General features: G+C 39.7%; 1 protein-coding gene across 1 annotated transcript; it reads left to right on the top strand.

The window, feature by feature from the left end:
* Positions 1 to 6,270: 6,270 nt before the first annotated feature.
* Positions 6,271 to 19,587, top strand: LOC124142286 (mitochondrial fission regulator 2-like). The gene is made up of 9 exons (XM_048400286.1): positions 6,271 to 6,343; positions 6,999 to 7,130; positions 9,378 to 9,473; positions 10,173 to 10,315; positions 12,946 to 13,190; positions 14,802 to 14,995; positions 15,219 to 15,346; positions 16,486 to 16,660; positions 17,057 to 19,587. Exons 2-9 carry the CDS (start codon positions 7,044 to 7,046, stop codon positions 17,294 to 17,296), a joined length of 1,308 nt encoding a protein of 435 aa, XP_048256243.1. The 5' UTR covers positions 6,271 to 6,343; positions 6,999 to 7,043; the 3' UTR covers positions 17,297 to 19,587.
* Positions 19,588 to 21,277: the final 1,690 nt, after the last annotated feature.

Raw genomic sequence — 21,277 nt, 5'->3', positions numbered from 1 at the left:
TCTAAATTCATTGTTATAAAGGGGTAAAAACAATGTCTCCAAACGTCCGTTGCATGGGGGCGGCCATGTTTGTCTCCAAAAGTAGGTTGGTCTCGAAAAGTAGGTTGGTGATGTTTATATAGGGCGTGGGCGCTTTGAAAAACACGTGTTATACCGTGGTATATTGTTACTTTCTATCTTTTTTAGAACTATTAAAACCCATCAACACTTTTATCGCTGAAAGTACCCTTCTGTCTCGCCTAAATTCATTGCTTAAAAGCTTTGAAAAATGGTCTCCAAACGTCTGTTGATGGCGGCCATTTTGGTCTCGAAAAGTAGGTATGTCTCGAAAAGTAGGTTGGTGATATTTATATAGAGCGTGGGCGCTTTGGAAAACAGGTGTTAAACCGTGGTATATTGTCACTTTCTATCTTTTTTAGAACTATTTAGATGCCCATCTACACATTTGTCGCTGAAAGTACCCTTTTGTCTCGTCTAAATTCATTGTTAAAAAGGGGTAAAAAAAATGTCTCGAAACGTCCGTTGCATGGGGGCGGCCATGTTCGTCTCCAAAAGTAGGTTGGTCTCGAAAAGTAGGTTGGTGATGTTTATATAGGGCGTGGGCGCTTTGAAAAACACGTGTTATACCGTGGTATATTGTTACTTTCTATCTTTTTTAGAACTATTAAGATGCCCATCTACACTTTTATCGCTGAAAGTACCCTTCTGTCTCGCCTAAGTTCATTGCTTAAAAGCTTTGAAAAATGGTCTCCAAACGTCTGTTGATGGCGGCCATTTTGGTCTTGAAAAGTAGGTATGTCTCGAAAAGTAGGTTGGTGATATTTATATAGAGCGTGGGCGCTTTGGAAAACAGGTGTTAAACCGTGGTATATTGTCACTTTCTATCTTTTTTAGAACTATTTAGATGCCCATCTACACATTTGTCGCTGAAAGTACCCTTTTGTCTCGTCTAAATTCATTGTTAAAAAGGGGTAAAAAAAATGTCTCCAAACGTCCGTTGCATGGGGGCGGCCATGTTTGTCTCCAAAAGTAGATTGGTCTCGAAAAGTAGGTTGGTGATGTTTATATAGGGCGTGGGCGCTTTGAAAAACACGTGTTATACCGTGGTATATTGTTACTTTCTATCTTTTTTAGAACTATTAAAACCCATCAACACTTTTATCGCTGAAAGTACCCTTCTGTCTCGCCTAAATTCATTGCTTAAAAGCTTTGAAAAATGGTCTCCAAACGTCTGTTGATGGCGGCCATTTTGGTCTCGAAAAGTAGGTATGTCTCGAAAAGTAGGTTGGTGATATTTATATAGAGCGTGGGCGCTTTTGAAAACAGGTGTTAAACCGTGGTATATTGTCACTTTCTATCTTTTTTAGAACTATTTAGATGCCCATCTACACATTTGTCGCTGAAATTCCCTTCTGTCTCGTCTAAATTCATTGTTAAAAAGCGTTAAGAAATGGTCTCCAAACGTCTGTTGATGGCGGCCATTTTGGTCTCGAAAAGTAGGTATGTCTCGAAAAGTAGGTTGGTGATATTTATATAGAGCGATGGCGCTTTGGAAAACAGGTGTTAAACCGTGGTATATTGTCACTTTCTATCTTTTTTAGAACTATTAAGATGCCCATCTACACATTTGTCACTGAAAGTACCCTTCTGTCTCTTCTAAATTCATTGTTATAAAGGGGTAAAAACAATGTCTCCAAACGTCCGTTGCATGGGGGCGGCCATGTTTGTCTCGAAAAGTAGGTTGGTCTCGAAAAGTAGGTTGGTGATGTTTATATAGGGCGTGGGCGCTTTGAAAAACACGTGTTATACCGTGGTATATTGTTACTTTCTATCTTTTTTAGAACTATTAAGATGCCCATCTACACTTTTATCGCTGAAAGTACCCTTCTGTCTCGCCTAAATTCATTGCTTAAAAGCTTTGAAAAATGGTCTCCAAACGTCTGTTGATGGCGGCCATTTTGGTCTCGAAAAGTAGGTATGTCTCGAAAAGTAGGTTGGTGATATTTATATAGGGCGTGGGCGCTTTGGAAAACAGGTGTTAAACCGTGGTATATTGTCACTTTCTATCTTTTTTAGAACTATTTAGATGCCCATCTACACATTTGTCGCTGAAAGTACCCTTTTGTCTCGTCTAAATTCATTGTTAAAAAGGGGTAAAAAAAATGTCTCGAAACGTCCGTTGCATGGGGGCGGCCATGTTTGTCTCCAAAAGTAGGTATGTCTCGAAAAGTAGGTTGGTGATGTTTATATAGGGCGTGGGCGCTTTGAAAAACACGTGTTATACCGTGGTATATTGTTACTTTCTATCTTTCTTAGAACTATTAAGATGCCCTTCAACACTTTTATCGCTGAAAGTACCCTTTTGTCTCGCCTAAATTCATTGCTTAAAAGCTTTGAAAAATGGTCTCCAAACGTCTGTTGATGGCGGCCATTTTGGTCTCGAAAAGTAGGTTGGTGATATTTATATAGAGCGTGGGCGCTTTGGAAAACAGGTGTTAAACCGTGGTATATTGTCACTTTCTATCTTTTTTAGAACTATTTAGATGCCCATCTACACATTTGTCTCTGAAAGTACCCTTTTGTCTCGTCTAAATTCATTGTTAAAAAGGGTTGAAAAAAATGTCTCGAAACGTCCGTTGCATGGGGGCGGCCATGTTTGTCTCCAAAAGTAGGTTGGTCTCGAAAAGTAGGTTGGTGATGTTTATATAGGGCGTGGGCGCTTTGAAAAACAAGTGTTATACCGTGGTATATTGTTACTTTCTATCTTTCTTAGAACTATTTAGATGCCCATCTACACATTTGTCGCTGAAAGTACCCTTCTGTCTCGTCTAAATTCATTGTTAAAAAGGGGTAAAAAAAATGTCTCGAAACGTCCGTTGCATGGGGGCGGCCATGTTTGTCTCCAAAAGTAGGTTGGTCTCGAAAAGTAGGTTGGTGATGTTTATATAGGGCGTGGGCGCTTTGAAAAACACGTGTTATACCGTGGTATATTGTTACTTTCTATCTTTCTTAGAACTATTAAGATGCCCTTCAACACTTTTATCGCTGAAAGTACCCTTCTGTCTCGCCTAAATTCATTGCTTAAAAGCTTTGAAAAATGGTCTCCAAACGTCTGTTGATGGCGGCCATGTTTGTCTCCAAAAGTAGGTTGGTGATGTTTATATAGGGCGTGAGCGCTTTGGAAAACAGGTGTTAAACCGTGGTATGTTGTCACTTTCTATCTTTTTTAGAACTATTAAGATGCCCATCAACACTTTTATCGCTGAAAGTACCCTTCTGTCTCGCCTAAATTCATTGCTTAAAAGCTTTGGAAAATGGTCTCCAAACGTCTGTTGATGGCGGCCATTTTGGTCTCGAAAAGTAGGTATGTCTCGAAAAGTAGGTTGGTGATATTTATATAGAGCGTGGGCGCTTTGGAAAACAGGTGTTAAACCGTGGTATATTGTCACTTTCTATCTTTTTTAGAACTATTTAGATGCCCATCTACACATTTGTCGCTGAAAGTACCCTTCTGTCTCGTCTAAATTCATTGTTAAAAAGGGGTAAAAAAAATGTCTCGAAACGTCCGTTGCATGGGGGCGGCCATGTTTGTCTCCAAAAGTAGGTTGGTCTCGAAAAGTAGGTTGGTGATGTTTATATAGGGCGTGGGCGCTTTGAAAAACACGTGTTATACCGTGGTATATTGTTACTTTCTATCTTTCTTAGAACTATTAAGATGCCCTTCAACACTTTTATCGCTGAAAGTACCCTTTTGTCTCGCCTAAATTCATTGCTTAAAAGCTTTGAAAAATGGTCTCCAAACGTCTGTTGATGGCGGCCATTTTGGTCTCGAAAAGTAGGTTGGTGATGTTTACATAGGGCGTGAGCGCTTTGGAAAACAGGTGTTAAACCGTGGTATATTGTCACTTTCTATCTTTTTTAGAACTATTTAGATGTCCATCTACACATTTGTCTCTGAAAGTACCCTTCTGTCTCGTCTAAATTCATTGTTAAAAAGGGGTAAAAAAAATGTCTCGAAACGTCCGTTGCATGGGGGCGGCCATGTTTGTCTCCAAAAGTAGGTATGTCTCGAAAAGTAGGTTGGTGATATTTATATAGGGCGTGGGCGCTTTAGAAAACAGGTGTTTAACCGTGGTATATTGTTACTTTCTATCTTTTTTAGAACTATTAAGATGCCCATCTACACTTTTATCGCTGAAAGTACCCTTCTGTCTAGCCTAAATTCATTGCTAAAAAGCTTTGAAAAATGGCCTCCAAACGTCTGTTGATGGCGGCCATTTTGGTCTCGAAAAGTAGGTTGGTGATATTTATATAGAGCGTGGGCGCTTTGGAAAACAGGTGTTAAACCGTGGTATATTGTTACTTTCTATCTTTTTTAGAACTACTTAGATGCCCATCTACACATTTGTCGCTGAAAGTACCCTTCTGTCTTGTCTAAATTCATTGTTAAACTATTAATATGTCGGACTACTTAAAAGGTATATGAACCTGTGACCTCTTAAGATGTGATCTGTTCCAGGATCAAAAATGTTTTTTCAGCTCTAATACACCATTTTTCAGCCATCTGTGACTCTTGAGGTAGTTGTCCGATTTCTCTCAATGTTCGATGCCATTGTGGGTTATATACAGACTCAATGGTCTGAAGATTTAAGACCTATATATATATAAATTAATTAATTAAAACTGATTGAACGTGTTGTTCCCAAACAGTCCAAGGAATGCATGATATTTTGGAGTCTTTAAGTCCTAGGTCACATGGGGTGGCAGCTATGTTAGATTCATGATTGAAAGTATGTTTGGAACTAGAATGCAGTCTAGAGTGTCTGAATGCATGGTTAACAACATTTAAAGCACGGAGAAGTGAGCCTCGGAGCTGGAGGATTGTTGGAGGGTATGGTCGGTGTGTTATTGCTAAAGACAACCACGATCACGAAACGCGTTGTCGGGTATTTGTTTCATCATATTTCCACAATTGTAATATTACTCTACAACATAATTTATTCTTTCATGGCCTTATTCAGCCTTATTGGATGGTTTTAGAAGTGGTATGAAAATGGCCTCTGAAAGCCTGACTATTTAAATAGTGTCACATACAGACCCTGACAAAAGAAAATGTGGGTTTCACCGAAGTGGTGAATGGTGGTACACATGTATGGCATATTGGGAAATGAAAATGTAGAGACGTCCACTGTGGGTAAGATAAGAGGTGTAACCACGGTAATCTTATAAGATTACAATTTGTACCAGGAAATACTTTAAAAACAATTGCCTCAACTTCTACACACAAAATTATGATTAAAGGACGTGTTGGATGTGGTGAAAATATTGCGTTGGGAAAGAAAGTCGGACCCTCCTATTAGAATGTTTTTTTCTATGAAGCAGGGTGAAAATGTGTACGATGAAAATAAAATTATTTTATTTTAGTGGTTGTTAATGCTATTGGGAAACATTGTACTTTCTTAAATAAGAATGAAATAACAAACACGTCCTAAATATGAAACTTGACATAAAATTGCGAAACAATATACATACTTCTAGCCTCTATACACATTAAAATTCTCACATAGATATTCCTCACCACAAAAAATGGGAACAAGGAGAATTCCTAGACACTCCAAAATCGAAGACAAAATTCAGGGAACTCGTAGACAAAAGACATATGGTAGGGAAATATACTCATCTATTGATTTATTACATATTATGTGGCAAATGTATTTCAAATAGTAAGTTTTAAATGACAATAATATTATTGCTATCATCTTGTCCCTCTCTGCTTGGATAAACATGTATGTACCTATTTACAAAGGATACTGCTAATGCTTTCAAAACAAAAGTACGGTAATCCCCTATTCACCACTTACCGGGTTATTAATTTATTTACAAAGAGGCCTTACCATATCTTTTATTAAACACTTTTGAAATTAAAAAAACAACAACATGCAAACGAAACACTCAGAAACATAAACGAGACCGGTATGCCGATCAGTGATAATAATAATAATGCTAAGATTACTTATCATCATTCAATTCCAATATCTAACTTCACTCCCGGTTTGTCTTCGAGGTGGCGGTGTCTACGAATTCACCGCATCCATGTATTATAACATTTCTTGTTTGCCAGGCGACAGAGCGATAACAGCGCACATGTATCAGCCGAACGCACATAGAATAACAGTCAAACTGAGTTGTACGCGCGATACGAGGAGCTATACCACTCGATAAAAGCGGTACGCTTCCGTGGTCTCGAAAAGTATGTAAAATAGCGACGACCCGATTGGATCAACACTACGAATGGTGGTACGTTTGAAAGAAGAAAATTTATCACACAAGATACATATCACAAGTAAACACAAATTTGATTACAATGTCTCTTTGATATGGACATGCCGATGTCATTCTTCGTTTGTCGAGAGTGTTGTCTTTTGGCTTTGTCGCACAGTTTGCTAAGTAAGAAACTTTCAGCTGTTTCGATGGACTCAACAAATGACCATGCGCAAACACTTCAGCATTGCATGGGTGACAGATCTGGCCCATATGATGTTTAAAGATTTGACGGGTGATTTATGCCGGATCAGTTACATAATGCGGTTATACACAAATGGATAGTTGAATATATTAGGCCCTAAACGAAGAATTCATTCACCTTATAAGCTATAGGGACAAGAAGAAACCCAGAAACATCGTTATAAAGAAGTTGTTATCCATACAAAAGTGTCATGTATTCATGTTCTTTCAACTTTTAAATGCCTCTGAAAGTCTTGAAGTAATCAAGAAATTTTAGCAAATTATGTGCTCCTGTGGGTGTGACACTGACAATGATTTATTGGGAGTGAAATCCTCTGAACATTGTTTCACTTTGCTATGCAAGAGTTGTTTTCACTCCCCTACACATCTCCCTGTTATGATATTGCTGGAATTGCTAAGAGCAGTATAAAACCATTCTAGTTCACTCACTTCACACACATCACTTTACATGATTAACCTTTTATATATTTCAGTAACTTAACAAACATTGCTGATTGTTGATATATGATGCAAGACTGATGGATGTCATAGAAGACTTTCAAAACATTCTACTGGCTGTACTAGACTATCTGGGAATAAATGTTGATGAGCTGGTGAGGAATATTGTAAGTATAACAGTGTGGAAAACATCCCACCACTTCAACTGGTGGACTCCCACACTTTACTTTGCAATAGTCATAATTTTGTGGAAAGGCCCTGATTTTAACCAGTAGAGGATATAACATGTATGCTAGACTGATCCCCCGCTACGCATACAGTGGCGACCTGAGAGGGGGTCACTCACATGCGTGACTGCCTGTCCACAGATAACAGATTTGTGCATGTAGCATGGTTACTCCAAGTCTCTATAGTTGCTTTGTATCATGGAGTCATCTTCATAGTGTAGCGGCCATAAAATTTCTGAGTCCCATGACGGGATTCAAACCATGGACCTTCTGATCAGAGGTCAGATGCCTTGTCCATATGACCAAAGAGGTTAGCCCTGTCAGGAAGCTGACAAGATAAGGATGTCATCTGTGGGATGACACTACGCCCTGCTACATACTTCCCCGTCAACAGAAGGCGTGTCCCGGGCCGCATAGTAGGGTACTGATACTTGTTTTGCTCAAATTTAATATGAACGCACTCAGCCCCACTTTGGGTGCCAATGTAGCGGCCATAAAATTTCTGAGTCCCGTGATGTGATTCGAACCACAGACCTTCTAATCCAAGGTCGGACGCCTTGTCCACATGACCAAAGAGGCTAACCCCGTCAGCAAGCTGTCATGGTAAGGATGTCATCTGTGGTATGACACCATGCCCTGCTACGATAGCTTTCTGTTGAGGAAACTGCCATTGGTTAGTTACTAGGTAGTTGTATTACCAGACAATGCTAGTGTAACTGTTCATACTAGTCCACGAGCCTAAAACTTCTAAAAGTGAAAATGCAATGATGGTTGTCCTCATTGCCTATTAGCATTTGATGGCTAAAATTCTGAACCAGTTATCAATGTTTCAATTTTGCTTCAAATTAGAACTGAATAAAACTGACAGAAAATGTAAACATGATAAGCTGCAAACTCTGAGGCCAAGCGGTATGGCAATGGTATGCTTTGAGCATATTACTAGATGTGGAATCCAGAGATGAATAGATCTCCAAAATGCCCAGCCAAAGTAATACCAAACTGAAGACATTGAGTGGTCAGGCTCAGTGATTTAACTTATCATTGCTTATTGCTTGTCATCATGCCCCGATGGCATGGGTCGCTGCTTATGGTATCACTCACTTGTTTTCCTGGTCGAAATTGTTTATCTAGAGGCTGTTGTGACAAAGCTGGCATCTTGCAGAGCGCATCATTAAACAACATTCAGGCAATAAAACATAAAATGTGACGAAATGCTGACATCAAGGATATTTTTCAATCTGATCATGTATTACCATGATTACTATTAGTATAATCATGATGAGTAGTGTTGTATTACAATTGACACCAGAAAGTGTTTTTGGGCAGGAAGGTTTCCACGAGATAGGAATTTAGATATGTAATGTATGGTCATGAACAAAGTGGCTTGAAACTTAATTTATATGTCTAATGTGTATGATGAGTAATGTGTTTTTTGTTTTCAACCCTAGAAATAAACACCTGGCCTGTGTTTCCATGATGTCACACCATGCTTACAATTAAGCTGACACGCCGCGATATAACTGGAATACTGTTAAAAGCGGCGTTAAACCCAACTCACCCACTTACTCATGTGGGTATTGGAACCCTGGTCTTCAGCATGACAAGCGAAGGCCTTAACCACTAGGCTACCCTACTGCCCCAAAACTTGTATAAATCAAAAGCGTCAGTGTACATTGTCAGGGGTAGACACGATTGGTCATATCCAAATAGTCCACAGCTAATTTCTGACTTGTGGTTATGTAAAATAACCAGATTTTGGAATACAACTAGTCTGTCTGGACTGTTACTAGTCTTGGGCTGACGGGCTAGTGGCTGTGTCTATCCTTAATGTGGGAGGAAAGCCCGAAGTGATGCAGGTATCAGACGTTTACCACTTCGGTTAAACAAAGTGTAAAACCCATTTCTGGTGTCCCCCGCCGTGATATTGCTGGAATTCAACCATACTCACTCATACAAGTTACATTTGTACTGGGTGATGCAAGTTATACAACTGTACGTCATGGTTGATTGCAGCATGGTGCAGTGGTTCACTTCTTGCACATCATCACTTAACTCCGTTATGGCAGCAACTGGACGTCAGAATTCAAATTTTTTAGCTGGAGTAGTAATGTGTTAGTACTGTTCTTGATAATGTTGGCGATAAGAAAACAACCCATTGAAGATTGAAATGTATTGTCTCCCTGACAGCGACGCGATAGGGAGAGAGGGGTTGGGAGACGGAGCCTGGTGCGGCACATCGCATCCATCCTACCCCGCAAACCTGCCAGAAGAATAAGATTGCAGGTACAACTACAACTGTATACATGTACTATGCTTGTCGTAAGAGTCGACTAACAAGATCGAGTGGTCAGGTTCGCTGACTTGGTTGATGAATGTCATTGTATCCCAAATGCTTAGATTGATGCTCATGATGTCAATCACTGAATTGTCTGATTTACACTCCAGTATTTACAGACTGCCGTCATATAGCTGGAATATTGCTTAGTGCGGTGGAAAGAACAAACAAACAAACAATTAACTATCTGGGAATACTGCATGTATGGCAGACAGATTTTATCAAATCATGATGTAAATCATTGTAATTTCTGTGTAAAAAAACATAAATAACACTATGGCAGGGTTAGAACTTAACACTAGGCCACTAGCCCAGGACTAGTACAAGTTCTTGTGGGCTAGTATAAATTTACAAATTTCCCCATTGTTTTAACATTACAAGAGCATTTTATCTTTACCAGGGCTAGAAAAGCTTTTGAGTTTAGTTATAACCCTGTATGGTGCTAGCTTAAAACGTTATTTTGCAAAATTTGAATAAATGTTAAGAGTTGATTTAAGAGTTGCAATTATTCAGGATATCAGCTTTTATGATGTTTATACATTTTTTAATGCATTTGAATCAACCACGTCCTCTGTGTTTTGATCTGTTCATTAGATCGTCTTTTCCTCTCCTGGGTTGTCTGAGCTTGGCTTCATTTTTATTTCCAGAGTCATCTGCTTGGCCCAAGTCAGCTGGTGTATCGTCATGGCAGCACAGAGAGTATTAACACTTGTTTCTCATCTACCTCATTTGCCTCTGAGGATCTCCAGTGGGTGGAGGAGGACTGGGGAGAAAACTGCATACACTACAGGTACGTCCCAGATCCTACCTGGACTGGCCCTGGGGGTACTCAGGTTAGAATAGATACAAAGGTCATAAGAGGGAACTCAATAGATTGGGTGTTCAGACTCGGTGACTTAGTTGATTACATGTCATCATACCCCGATGGCATGGATCGATGCTTACAATATTGATCAATGGTCAGAGCTCCAGATAAGCTTTTGGTGTTGTGGGTATTTTACCCATGCATTTTAAAATCATTGGGTATCAGTAATTCTATTTGAGCATACAAATTTCTGTTACCCACTAGTTTTTACACATGTGGGTATTTAAGTTAAATATTTAAAAACACTATTCATCTAGTCCCTGCAAACTGGTGTCGTGTGGGTTCGAGAGCTTTATAGGACGATACCACGATACTTCCACAGGAAAGTGTGATGGCAAATGATCATGATGTAACTGTCATCGTGGAGTTTGGCAAGGTTGACGGAATTCCCGTTATAATTTCAAAATAAGTTGCTTATTTGCTAATTGAACACGCAGGGTTACTTCACAATATTTTGATGATACGCACAAGTTTTATTTTTGTAGCGTATCTGTAATGTTTGTTGCGTATTTGAATGCTTGGATTTTATTTCTGCATTTCTGATGCATATTTTACGCAGATACGCAGCTTATCTGGAGCTCTGAATGGTCCAGACTCAATGATTTACAGACTGGGTCATATGGCTGGAATATTGTTGAGTTTCCATGTTTAACATTATTATGCCTCAAAGTGAGACTGACCCCAAATGAGCCTGTATACAGTCAGTAAAAATCCAAGATGGTTGATACTGACCTAATGAGTCTGTATGTCATCAGTAACAGCCATCTTGGATTTTCCAACACACCTCACATATTTCACATGGAAATTCTGGTACCGAAATTCGTTATTTGACACTCTTTTGTGTTTTACTATCATTAATTGTGATGCGCAAGGACATTAATCTGTTTTTTTGATCACGTTCATGGCTTTATTGATAAAGGTTATAGTTAAAATTTTCAACAAGGTTTGGCCTCTAAGGTTTGAAGAGTGGTCTCCCTTTGACCCTTAACGTCAACGTATGGTTGTAAGTGTCAAGTTTTCATTTTGACATGACACGTGCGATATGGATACCAGAGAGTGTAAACTTTTAGGCATAATAAATTTGTCATGGTGTCTTTAGTGGCCATATACGGTGTGATATTAGATTAGCAGAAAAATATTGGGCGAGGCGTGAGCTAACCTAATATAACACCGTATACAGCAACTAAAGACACCAGAACTAATAACATGGTTCAGACAGGCTTGAAGAGGCCTTGAATTTTAAGGTCCTTGAAAAGCCTTGATTTTCAGTGTCAACCTTGAAAAGCCTTGAAAATCACCAAAACAGCTTGAAAAGCCTTGAATTTTAGTGCCTCATATCTGTATGAATGAACCATGAACAACAAACAAACAAACCTGGACAGCATAGCAGGAGAGGGAGAACCAGCCATTTGCCCACGATAGCATAAGGGAACACCATAGATGGACTTACACTTGTACCCACATGCACAGTTAGACCCAAATCTCCGGTGTGATAGGACTTTTAACCACACAAGCTACCCACATGCCCCTTCAACCAACATTGAGCCCACTGTGAGTGGGTGAGTTTGGTTTTCGTGCAGCTTTGAACACTATTGCAGTTATATCACAGCATGGCTACTTCATGTGGAAGGAAAGAATAAAGTTATGAACCATTAGACGTTTACCGCTTGGGTTAAGTCCTCGAGCACAGGCTTACAAACAATGAAATGTGGCCAGAGCGAATCTGGGATTTCTCTCCACTGATCCTAGGTTTCTGAGAAGACAGGTCCACCTGGTGCCCTGTGAGAAGACAGGTCCACCCGGTGCCCTGTCACCTATTAGAATTTTTATCCCTTTATGGATTGTCGTTTCACAAAGCCTGACCACCAGGTCATCTGGAATCCTGATGGGTTGGGGGTGGTTCCATTTCTGGTGTACCCCAGAACAAAGTTATGTTACATTCTATATCAACACAATGTAAAATTATAGTATGATTCTATATTATTGTGGGCTCTATATTATTGTGGTATCGATAAATCTTGTAATCCACACACCCTGTCGACTGTTTACTTATGCAAATCTAAGCATGGTAATTCATCGCTTGATCGAATACAGGACTAGTTGTGGTGTGTAACGACTACAGTAAAGTATACATGTTTCTGGAATGTTTTTGAAGTGGAATTACACCTACCTCCAATCAAAATTGGTCAGAGGGAGTGAGTGAGCATGGTTTTTCGCCGCTTTTAGCAATATTCCAGCAATATCCTGGCTGGGGACACCAGAAATGGGCTTCACACATTGTACCCATGTTGGGAATCGAACCCAGACGAGCGAACGCTTTAACCACTAGGCAACCCGACCGCCCCGAAATTGGTCAGAAAAGACCCCATTTATTTGGTTGATGTCCCGTGACCCAACTAGGCAGTATGCATACTGATCGTGCATAATCCAAAACAGAAATTGGTTTTGCGTATCAAATATTTAATAAGTTAGTAAGCGTGCGCCATTACAATCCATTATAAATTAACCACTGTGATAATATAGCGTACCATGCTAACTGTTGGTTGATGTGTCAGGGTGGAGAAGAAGGACAGTGATGAGGAATGTGATGTCATAAACGCTACGGATGATGCCACATTCTTGATACAGCGGAAGGAGATGACGTCTACTCCCCTGAATCAGTCGTTGTCGATGTTGTCTAACATGACGCAGGATGCCAGCACAGTGTTGAAGCTGACAGCGATGGAGGAGGAGTTGGCAGCACTACGCAAACAGATAGCGCTGCTTGTACTCACACAGGAGACAAATAAATCTATCCGAGGTGAGAGTGTGTTCAGCATGATACTGCTGTCCATGTTCACAATGGTTCAAGCTAGCATTTGCCAAAATATGAGATTCTGATCATTAAAACTTTAATCATATGAGCTAGAGTTTGTGGCTCCATCTTATTTTAATTATTAAGTGTATGAAGTATTATTGTATCAATAATTGTCGTTGATCATTCATTGTACATTGTTGTACTAAATAGAAATTCTCCTGATTGAAATAAATCAACACAATTCAAGTTGTCCGATTTTTGATCACGAATGTTGATACTAATTAATTTCGTTTATCCGACATACTCGTTAATCCGACATAGTCATATGCAACCATCTATGTCGGATTTACGGGACTTGACTGTACCAAACTCCAAATGCACTTAATTTATTTGCAACTTTGGTGGCCTAACATTTTTATGTAAAGGCACCACAGTGTCCTCCTACTATCTGTGACAACTTTCTTCTTTTAGTTTACATGTGATCATTAATTCAAAACAAAAGATTGCATGAATTCTCAAAATGAGGGAAATAGAAATGTTCGATCTCACACAAGTGATATATATCTCTTGCATGTCTTGTGGAAACCAGGATTTAAGAAGTACTTATTCATTGAGCACTTAGCTGTAAAGAATCTTATCATATATTATTCGATCTTTAGTACATTTGCTACTATTTTCATTATGAATTCACACAAACCTCTAACCATGTGACAGCCTCCATGGGCTAGTGGATAGAGCGGCTGCACGGACAGCAGAAGGTCGGCGGGTCAATTCCCGTCTGATTCCAGTCAGAGTCATACCAAAAGATGTTAAAAGATGGCCCTTGTTACCCCGCCTGGCTTTTGGCATTATTGTATTAATACAAGGACTGGTTGGCTCAGTCAGTATGCTGTAGTGTTACTGATGCCCATGAAGATCCGGGGTAGAATAGGTCTTCAGCAACCCATGCTTGTCATAGGAAGCCACTAACGGGATCAGGTGGTCAGACTCGCTGACTTGGTTGATGCATGTCATCGATCCCAGTGGCGTGGATCGATGCTCATGATATCAATCCCTGGATTGTCTGGTCCAGGCTCAATGATTTACAGACCGCCATCATATAGCTGGAAAATTGCTGAGTGCGGCATTAAAAAACAAACAAACAATCCATGTTAAATGTGAGGCATGGTATATTTTTTGGCTAGCACCATAAAACTGGCATTAGTCTGGACTAAAAAACAATACGTGAATGCACGCATACCCGACACGTATGTTGTACACATGTACAGGGTTAACTCCAGGAATTTTCTGACATGGTCCCTTCATGTGAAAATTTCATATATTCCAGAGGTATGCCCATGCAGCACAATGTTAAAATGCTCCCATTGTATTTGAAAATGTGGGACTTTTTCAGATTTAGGAGCTTAAAGCACAAGGCTCCCTCCTAGAATTATCCCTGCATGTATGTAAATGCGTTGCTATAAAAGTGCAATAATTTTGAATGAGATGTTAAACCTCATTTTACCTCTCTATCCATGTTAACAAGGCCCAGTTAATTCATTTTTAAAGCAGTATTTTACCTTGAGATGTGGTGGACTATTTTCAGTATGATGAATGTCTATATATTTCTTACAGCTGATCCTGAAGGTGCCAGCATAACCCTCCCAGCAGTGTGTGCTCCTCCTGCCCCTCCCCTGCCCCCTTCTGGTCCCCCACCCCCTCCTCCTCCACCCCCTCCTCCTCCACCCCCTCCACCGCCTCCCTCCACCCCTGTGCTTGGTACAAAGTCTAAAGCAGGCGGGATGTCACTAGCAGCTATGCTCAAACAGGTGAAGTATTTGTGTTTGATAAATCAAATAACAATCTTCAAATGATTGTGTATATATTGTGAAGCAAATAATCTCAGCAGCATTTTGAGCATAGTGTAGACATCGAACAAGTTTAAAGTAAGAGAGGCAGATGGAAGATTAAGATTGTGCATGTAATTATTCTATGTAGATCAAATTAAAACTAAACCATTCTAGTTATCTATATGTATGTTTTCCGTTACAGCAAAAGTCCGGTCTCCAGGTGGCAGGTGATTCCGATCGCCCTGACAACAGTACCCAGGCGGACGGAGTGCCCGACATGTCACAGATCCTCAAGGGGCTGGGAACAGTCAAACTGAGGTCCATCAAAAGGTAAGTCAGTTTGAAGATCTTTCAGGGGAATTAGTGCCATTGTTACTCCTTTCACAACTCAGTATTAATAAACCGGGATAAAACAAGGACTGTTATCATTGTGGGCTGGCACTATAAAACTGGCAGAAGCCTGGACTAGTACAAACAGACACAGACAGACACATGCATACACATTGCAGTAGAAGTTCACTAATCTTGAACTCAGTCTTAAACCCCCTGCTTAGATATTGATGGTAGCGGGTGACCTCGTCTAGGTGAACACTACCAAGCTGACTGTTGTTCATTTCCCAATGAATGTCAGTGTTTCATGTGATTACGTTGTCAATCAAGCAGAGACATACAGGAACTACGTTGGAGGAATTCCTCAATGTCTAAAAATAACATGTTATATTATAAAAATAAAATTATTAGGGAACACTGACGACATCAATTCAGGCTACGAATGATGGCTTTGAGGCCAGACACATCATGTATATGTCGGGTCATTGAAATGAAGCATCCTTTTGAAGCTATAACAGTGAGTTCTTGACTTATCAAAAGATATCACTGAGCTCCACACTGTTGTGTATTGTTTCGGAAATCCAACCGCGCCGCCTCAAGCGGTAATCCCCGTCATCAGCAGCCGTATTATGACTCAAACACACACCCAAAGTTCACAGAACGTTAATATCAATCCATTTTCAGCCTTAACCGGATCTGGATTTCTTTCCAATGCTAACGTTTTCTGGGTGCTCATTTCAAGTGAATGACATTGCTGTACCCGCCATTTTCTGCCGTTTGTAAAACCAAAGGATGTCACTCCAAATAGAATGTTTGGGACAGATGATATAGTTTGCTTTAAATAATTCATGTTTGATGTTTAGTGGATAGTTTTGTTATGATTTACGTATCTGTCAATAAAAGGATAGACGTTGTATTTGTTGATGTTCATCAGCTGATGAAGATAGTGCCTCACATGAGCAAATTTACCATGAAGCGCTTCGCACAGTATGAAATTTGCTCACGTGAGGCACGGTCTGCATCAGTTGAAGAACGTCAACAAATACAACTTCAATCCTTAAGTGGTATTTCGAACTTTTTTGTCTCCCAAGAACAGTACAGACAGGAATCATGTCTACATTTGTATGTTTGTTGGCCAGATCTCCAGGGGGTACGCCGCTACGAGGGAAGCCCAACTCGGACTCACTGGACCCTGCTTCTATCATAGCTCAAGCACTGAAGAAGAAGTTTGCTCATCGCAGGTTGTACAGCCCGGAACTCGACAAGGAGAACAACCCCGACTTCAGCTCTCCGGAGATGAGCCCTAGACTGCCAGTAGGTTATAGAAGGAGAAAGTGTTGTTAGTTCAGATCAGGAGCATATATGAGAATGCTGTCAGAGGAATATAGATTTACATGTAACCAGTATCTTTAAGATTTTAGTTCAGTTATGCGCCTTTTTAAGTTCAGTTTTTAAGTACAGTATTTCATCAAAGGTTGTATTAACATTAATTGATTTTCTGAAACTTTTAGTTCCTTTAGTTATTGTATTGTCCACAACTGTTAGAACTAGAGCCAAACTGTGCAAGCAGTCCCACCAAGGATCGGGTCACCTGACCGCATACTTCACGATCTGCTGTTTAATTGAAGCTTTGAATCTGCTCTCTGTCTTTAGTCTCTTCCTGGTCTGGACACAGATGAAAATCTGATAAAATGCTTCTTTATATTGCAGTTCGGTCAGCATATTCTCAAAAAGACAAGACGAAGATCATCTCTAGTGAAAGACACCACACCAAAGAAACGATCTTCCCTCTCAAGGGATGGAACTCCTAAGAAGAGATCTTCACATACGACCTTGACTCCCACAACTCTGAACTCTCCTGCCTCCACACCCACTAACGACTCCTCCGCCTTCACAGACACCACGCCTGTGGCACAGAGCTCCCCCATCCTGAAGATCCGGAACTCATAATTACTATGTACAGAGAACAACAGAATATTGTGATATGGCCTCAGTTGCAACATGTGTCCAAGGTAGACATCGAGCACTCCTTCCAAGTCTGGTTATACACAAAATGAGGCCTACATTATTGCGCTGTGGCTCTTTTTGACATGGTCATGTGTTGCTTCAGGTCTTCCAGCCTTTGGGTGCTGCTCAATGGCTTCCTTTAGTTAGTTTTAAAGAGATACATGTATGTCTCACTGAATGATACCTGTTAATGTGCATGATAATGAGTGCTGAGGATACTGGCTCTGTAAGTCAAGGACCCATACTTGTCATTTCCTCGAAATTATATATTCTTTGCTAGTTTTTATGTTTTGTTGTGGAGATACTATGTTATTACTGCCTGTGAAATTCATCATAGTTCGTGACAACTAAATTGTGCTGAGGCCATGTAAAAAGCCATTGATGGTAGTCCTTATTGGCTAGCAGCATTTGAGGGCTATAATTCTGAACCAGTTCTCAATGCTTCAATTTTGCTACGAATTGACAAGACATGTAAGCATGGTAAACATGTATGTCTTGTTCAAGCAGGAGCAGCCACCAACTCAGAGGACCAGACAAATTTCTAAGGCTGTATAGAAATGATATTGTGAGTTCATAGCAGTAAAAAACAAGTGCTCGAACAGAACATCTCTTTATTTTCTTATTCTTTTATTGGTAGGCTGTGGGGGAAGTGGTGGTTTGTCCCGACATGGTCCTAGGGTGGTCGGTCCCACACACAGGCATAACGAGTGAAGCTCATTCATGGGGCTGTCGCTGGAATATTTCATTGCCAAAACCTTGCTCATTTTTTATTTTTTTTATGGAATCTGCAGGAACTGATGCAGGTGAAATAAACATGCAGACATTCTCTTATCCATTGTTGGTTCAGGTTACGAAATCTAACAATGTGAATCAAAGCGTTTGTTATTTATGTAGAAGTGAGCCACTCCTGTGAGATCTACTGAATTTTCGTGCATCAGATTCGTACTCATGATGTTCAGTATTGTGCTTGCTGCTGTATGAATGCTTTCATATATCATATATGCCACACAAGTCCTTCCTTTCACACTTCTCCGTCGGGTTACCATGGTTACCGTGGTTACCATGATGAAAATACAAAGCAATTTGAGACTGAAACTGAACGATATTCAGTGTGATTCATGTTCAGAATCAACATGTCTGCAACTCTTCTCTATGAAATTGGATAGTATATGACCTGTACCTTTTTGAAAAATACATATATTGTTGTTACCATCTTTCAGATGAATACATGGATTCCTTCCTGCCACTGCACCCAGTAATGCCCCCCTTTCACTACGACAACAAATATCCCAAATCACCCTGAATCAGAAACGTTCGAAATTCCTGATGATTCTGCCAATAATGCAAACTTTTGTGGCTAATCGGGTTGAAAAATATGAAGAATGCCAGGAATTCACTCTCTCTCACTCACTCACTCACCCACTCACAATTGATGACATTACATCCTGTGAACAATTGGATGATTTTAGTGAAATCTCTCTGTTGGGCTGATACTTCTTTTATTTTATTTCCTTTCTTTCTTGAAGTGTCAATGAGTAATACACAGGATATCTTGCTCGAACCTCAGAATTAAGGCGTATCTGTTTCTCTGGAATGAATGCTGCAATTCCCTCGCCACTGATTGAGGCTTACACCATTTCTTCACTCAGGACAAATAATCTGTAATTCCTCATAGGTCGTTGTTTCTCCTCTGATTACTCCCTTGCTACGGAGTCTTGGGAAAGATGTGGGCGCAGCATAACATCTCCTTGATCACACACATTTCAAAGACTGATTGGGGAATAGTTAACATCAAAGTGAGCGACTTAATATATATTTATGGGCCATCAAAAACAAACGCGCCTCTGATCTTGACCCTTAATATATACCACTCAAACGAAGTTTAAAAAGTCCCGAATTTTTCGTATGACTAATAAATGTGTCATGGCTGGTTGATATCGCAAAACCCAGCCTTCCAATAGTCGGTGTTCTTTAACTTTTCTTGAGTAGTATACTTCAGCATTGTGAAAATCTAGGCTCTCACATGGTTGGTGCTCTCCTTATACTCAAGAATGTTTATCACTACATAGTATAGTGGTGTTGGACCAGCACAATCTGTGGAATGGGACAAATCTGTGTTCAACATTGAAGGCTTGTTCTGCTCCTGCTGTTTGTGGGACAGGTACCTTGATGTTAATGGATGGAAGTATGTATCTGTGTGTGCTTCAGCGTGCAATAAACAAGTGGAAATACAAGTTTTGTTTTTCTTACTCAATTATTTAGCGGCCACTGTCGTATAGCTGGAATACTGTTCATTAAACAAACGGTTACCATTCAAGGCCATGGCACAGTGTGTAAACTCAGGGCAAGTCGCACTGTTGCATAAAGTGTATTGTATACTACACTGGACCCAAATCATAAACAGCCAAATAGATGAAGGGGCACAATGAATGTAAGTCCTGCACCATGACTGTGGAATTTATATTTTTGGGGTATTTTTTTTTACTGAAAGCCTAGGCAAGTCTAGATCATACAAACCAAGTCTCGTTTGCTTGATTCCACCATAAGAGGAAAGGTTATTTCGAAAAAATATTTTTATTATTTAAAAGCCATGTTTTCATTGATAAGGGAATGTGTTTTACACCTTATGTAAAGTTGAATTAGATGTTGTTTCCTCTATACATGAATATAGGATACCTACACGATAAATCGCAAAGAGGAAAAAAACATTTGTTATTTCTTAAATGGGATATCAACATTATGTACAGCCTCTTTAAGGATGATAATAAAATGTACAAGCTTTAAAAATATTTACCCATTTATAAATAATGACTCCCTCAGTAGAATCCACTGTCGGCTATATAGGACAAGTCCATTTTACACACAGGTGGATATTTCCTGCATATTCTTACAATCCTCATGTGAATCGACGTGTGAATATCTGGAAAATACCAAACTTAACCCCCCTGTTTATAAAATGTACTTGTCCGACATTCCTAAGGTTGGATTTTATTCAGGGAGTCATCTTTTATATACAGGTAAATATTTTTAAAGCTTGTACATTTTATTAACATCCTTAAAGAGGCTGTACATAATGTTGAAATCTCAGAAATGACTCATGGTCATTGTTTATCATACAATAAAACACTGCAAGGAGAATAAACCACTCATATACTTCTTAATCATAATGTTGCTGAAATTGTCCGGAGCATCTCGACTTCAGAATATATGCTCTTGGCAATAGTAATCCCCGTCATATGACCTAGTCATTGTTTTGCTGTGTACATTAGATCCAGTTTGGCTGTGGACGTGTGATTACGGGTCAGATTTAGTACCCTGTTCCTCAGCCAACTCAAATGAGCACTGTGTGGATATGTTGCTGACCCAGGCATCAGTTATCATTCACTAATTTACATGTTTGAAACAAGGTGGGGTTTAACGTCACATTCAAGATTACAGTATTTCACTTATATATAGCGACGTACAAGCACTTGTGTGTGAGTGTGGCTGTTTGTACTACTCCAGACTTATACAGACTTTATAGAGCTAGCCCACAGTTTAACATGAATACCTCACTCAGACACAATATGTTTTAGCCCTTAATGCTGAGCGGACAGGTAACAGGTACCATCTATTAACGTCTTTTGGTATGACACCGACCTTCCACTCTCCCGGCAGGTTCTCCATCCACTAGACCACAGAGGCAGTCTAATTAGACAAAATTACAATAGACACAAGATGGAAGTGAGATCATAGTTTAATCTAGGAACTTTTACATGATTTGAAAAATAACAGCTAATCCACTACTTCATATTAGGTAAATATGAACCTCAACTAGAAAAGAGTAGCATGGCAACAAGTTAGGAGTTTAACAATGAAACATACATCCAGAATATAAATAAGTCTTATCTCTCTCAACAAGTAAATAAAGCTTCACAATGCGTT

The sequence above is a fragment of the Haliotis rufescens genome, unplaced genomic scaffold, assembly GCF_023055435.1.
Source record: "Haliotis rufescens isolate VD_foot unplaced genomic scaffold, xgHalRufe1.0.p SCAF_2, whole genome shotgun sequence".
In the NCBI taxonomy this organism is placed as follows: Eukaryota; Metazoa; Mollusca; class Gastropoda; order Lepetellida; family Haliotidae; genus Haliotis; species Haliotis rufescens.
Note: the sequence above shows the minus strand (reverse complement) of the source record. Positions and strands in the feature narration are given on the sequence as shown.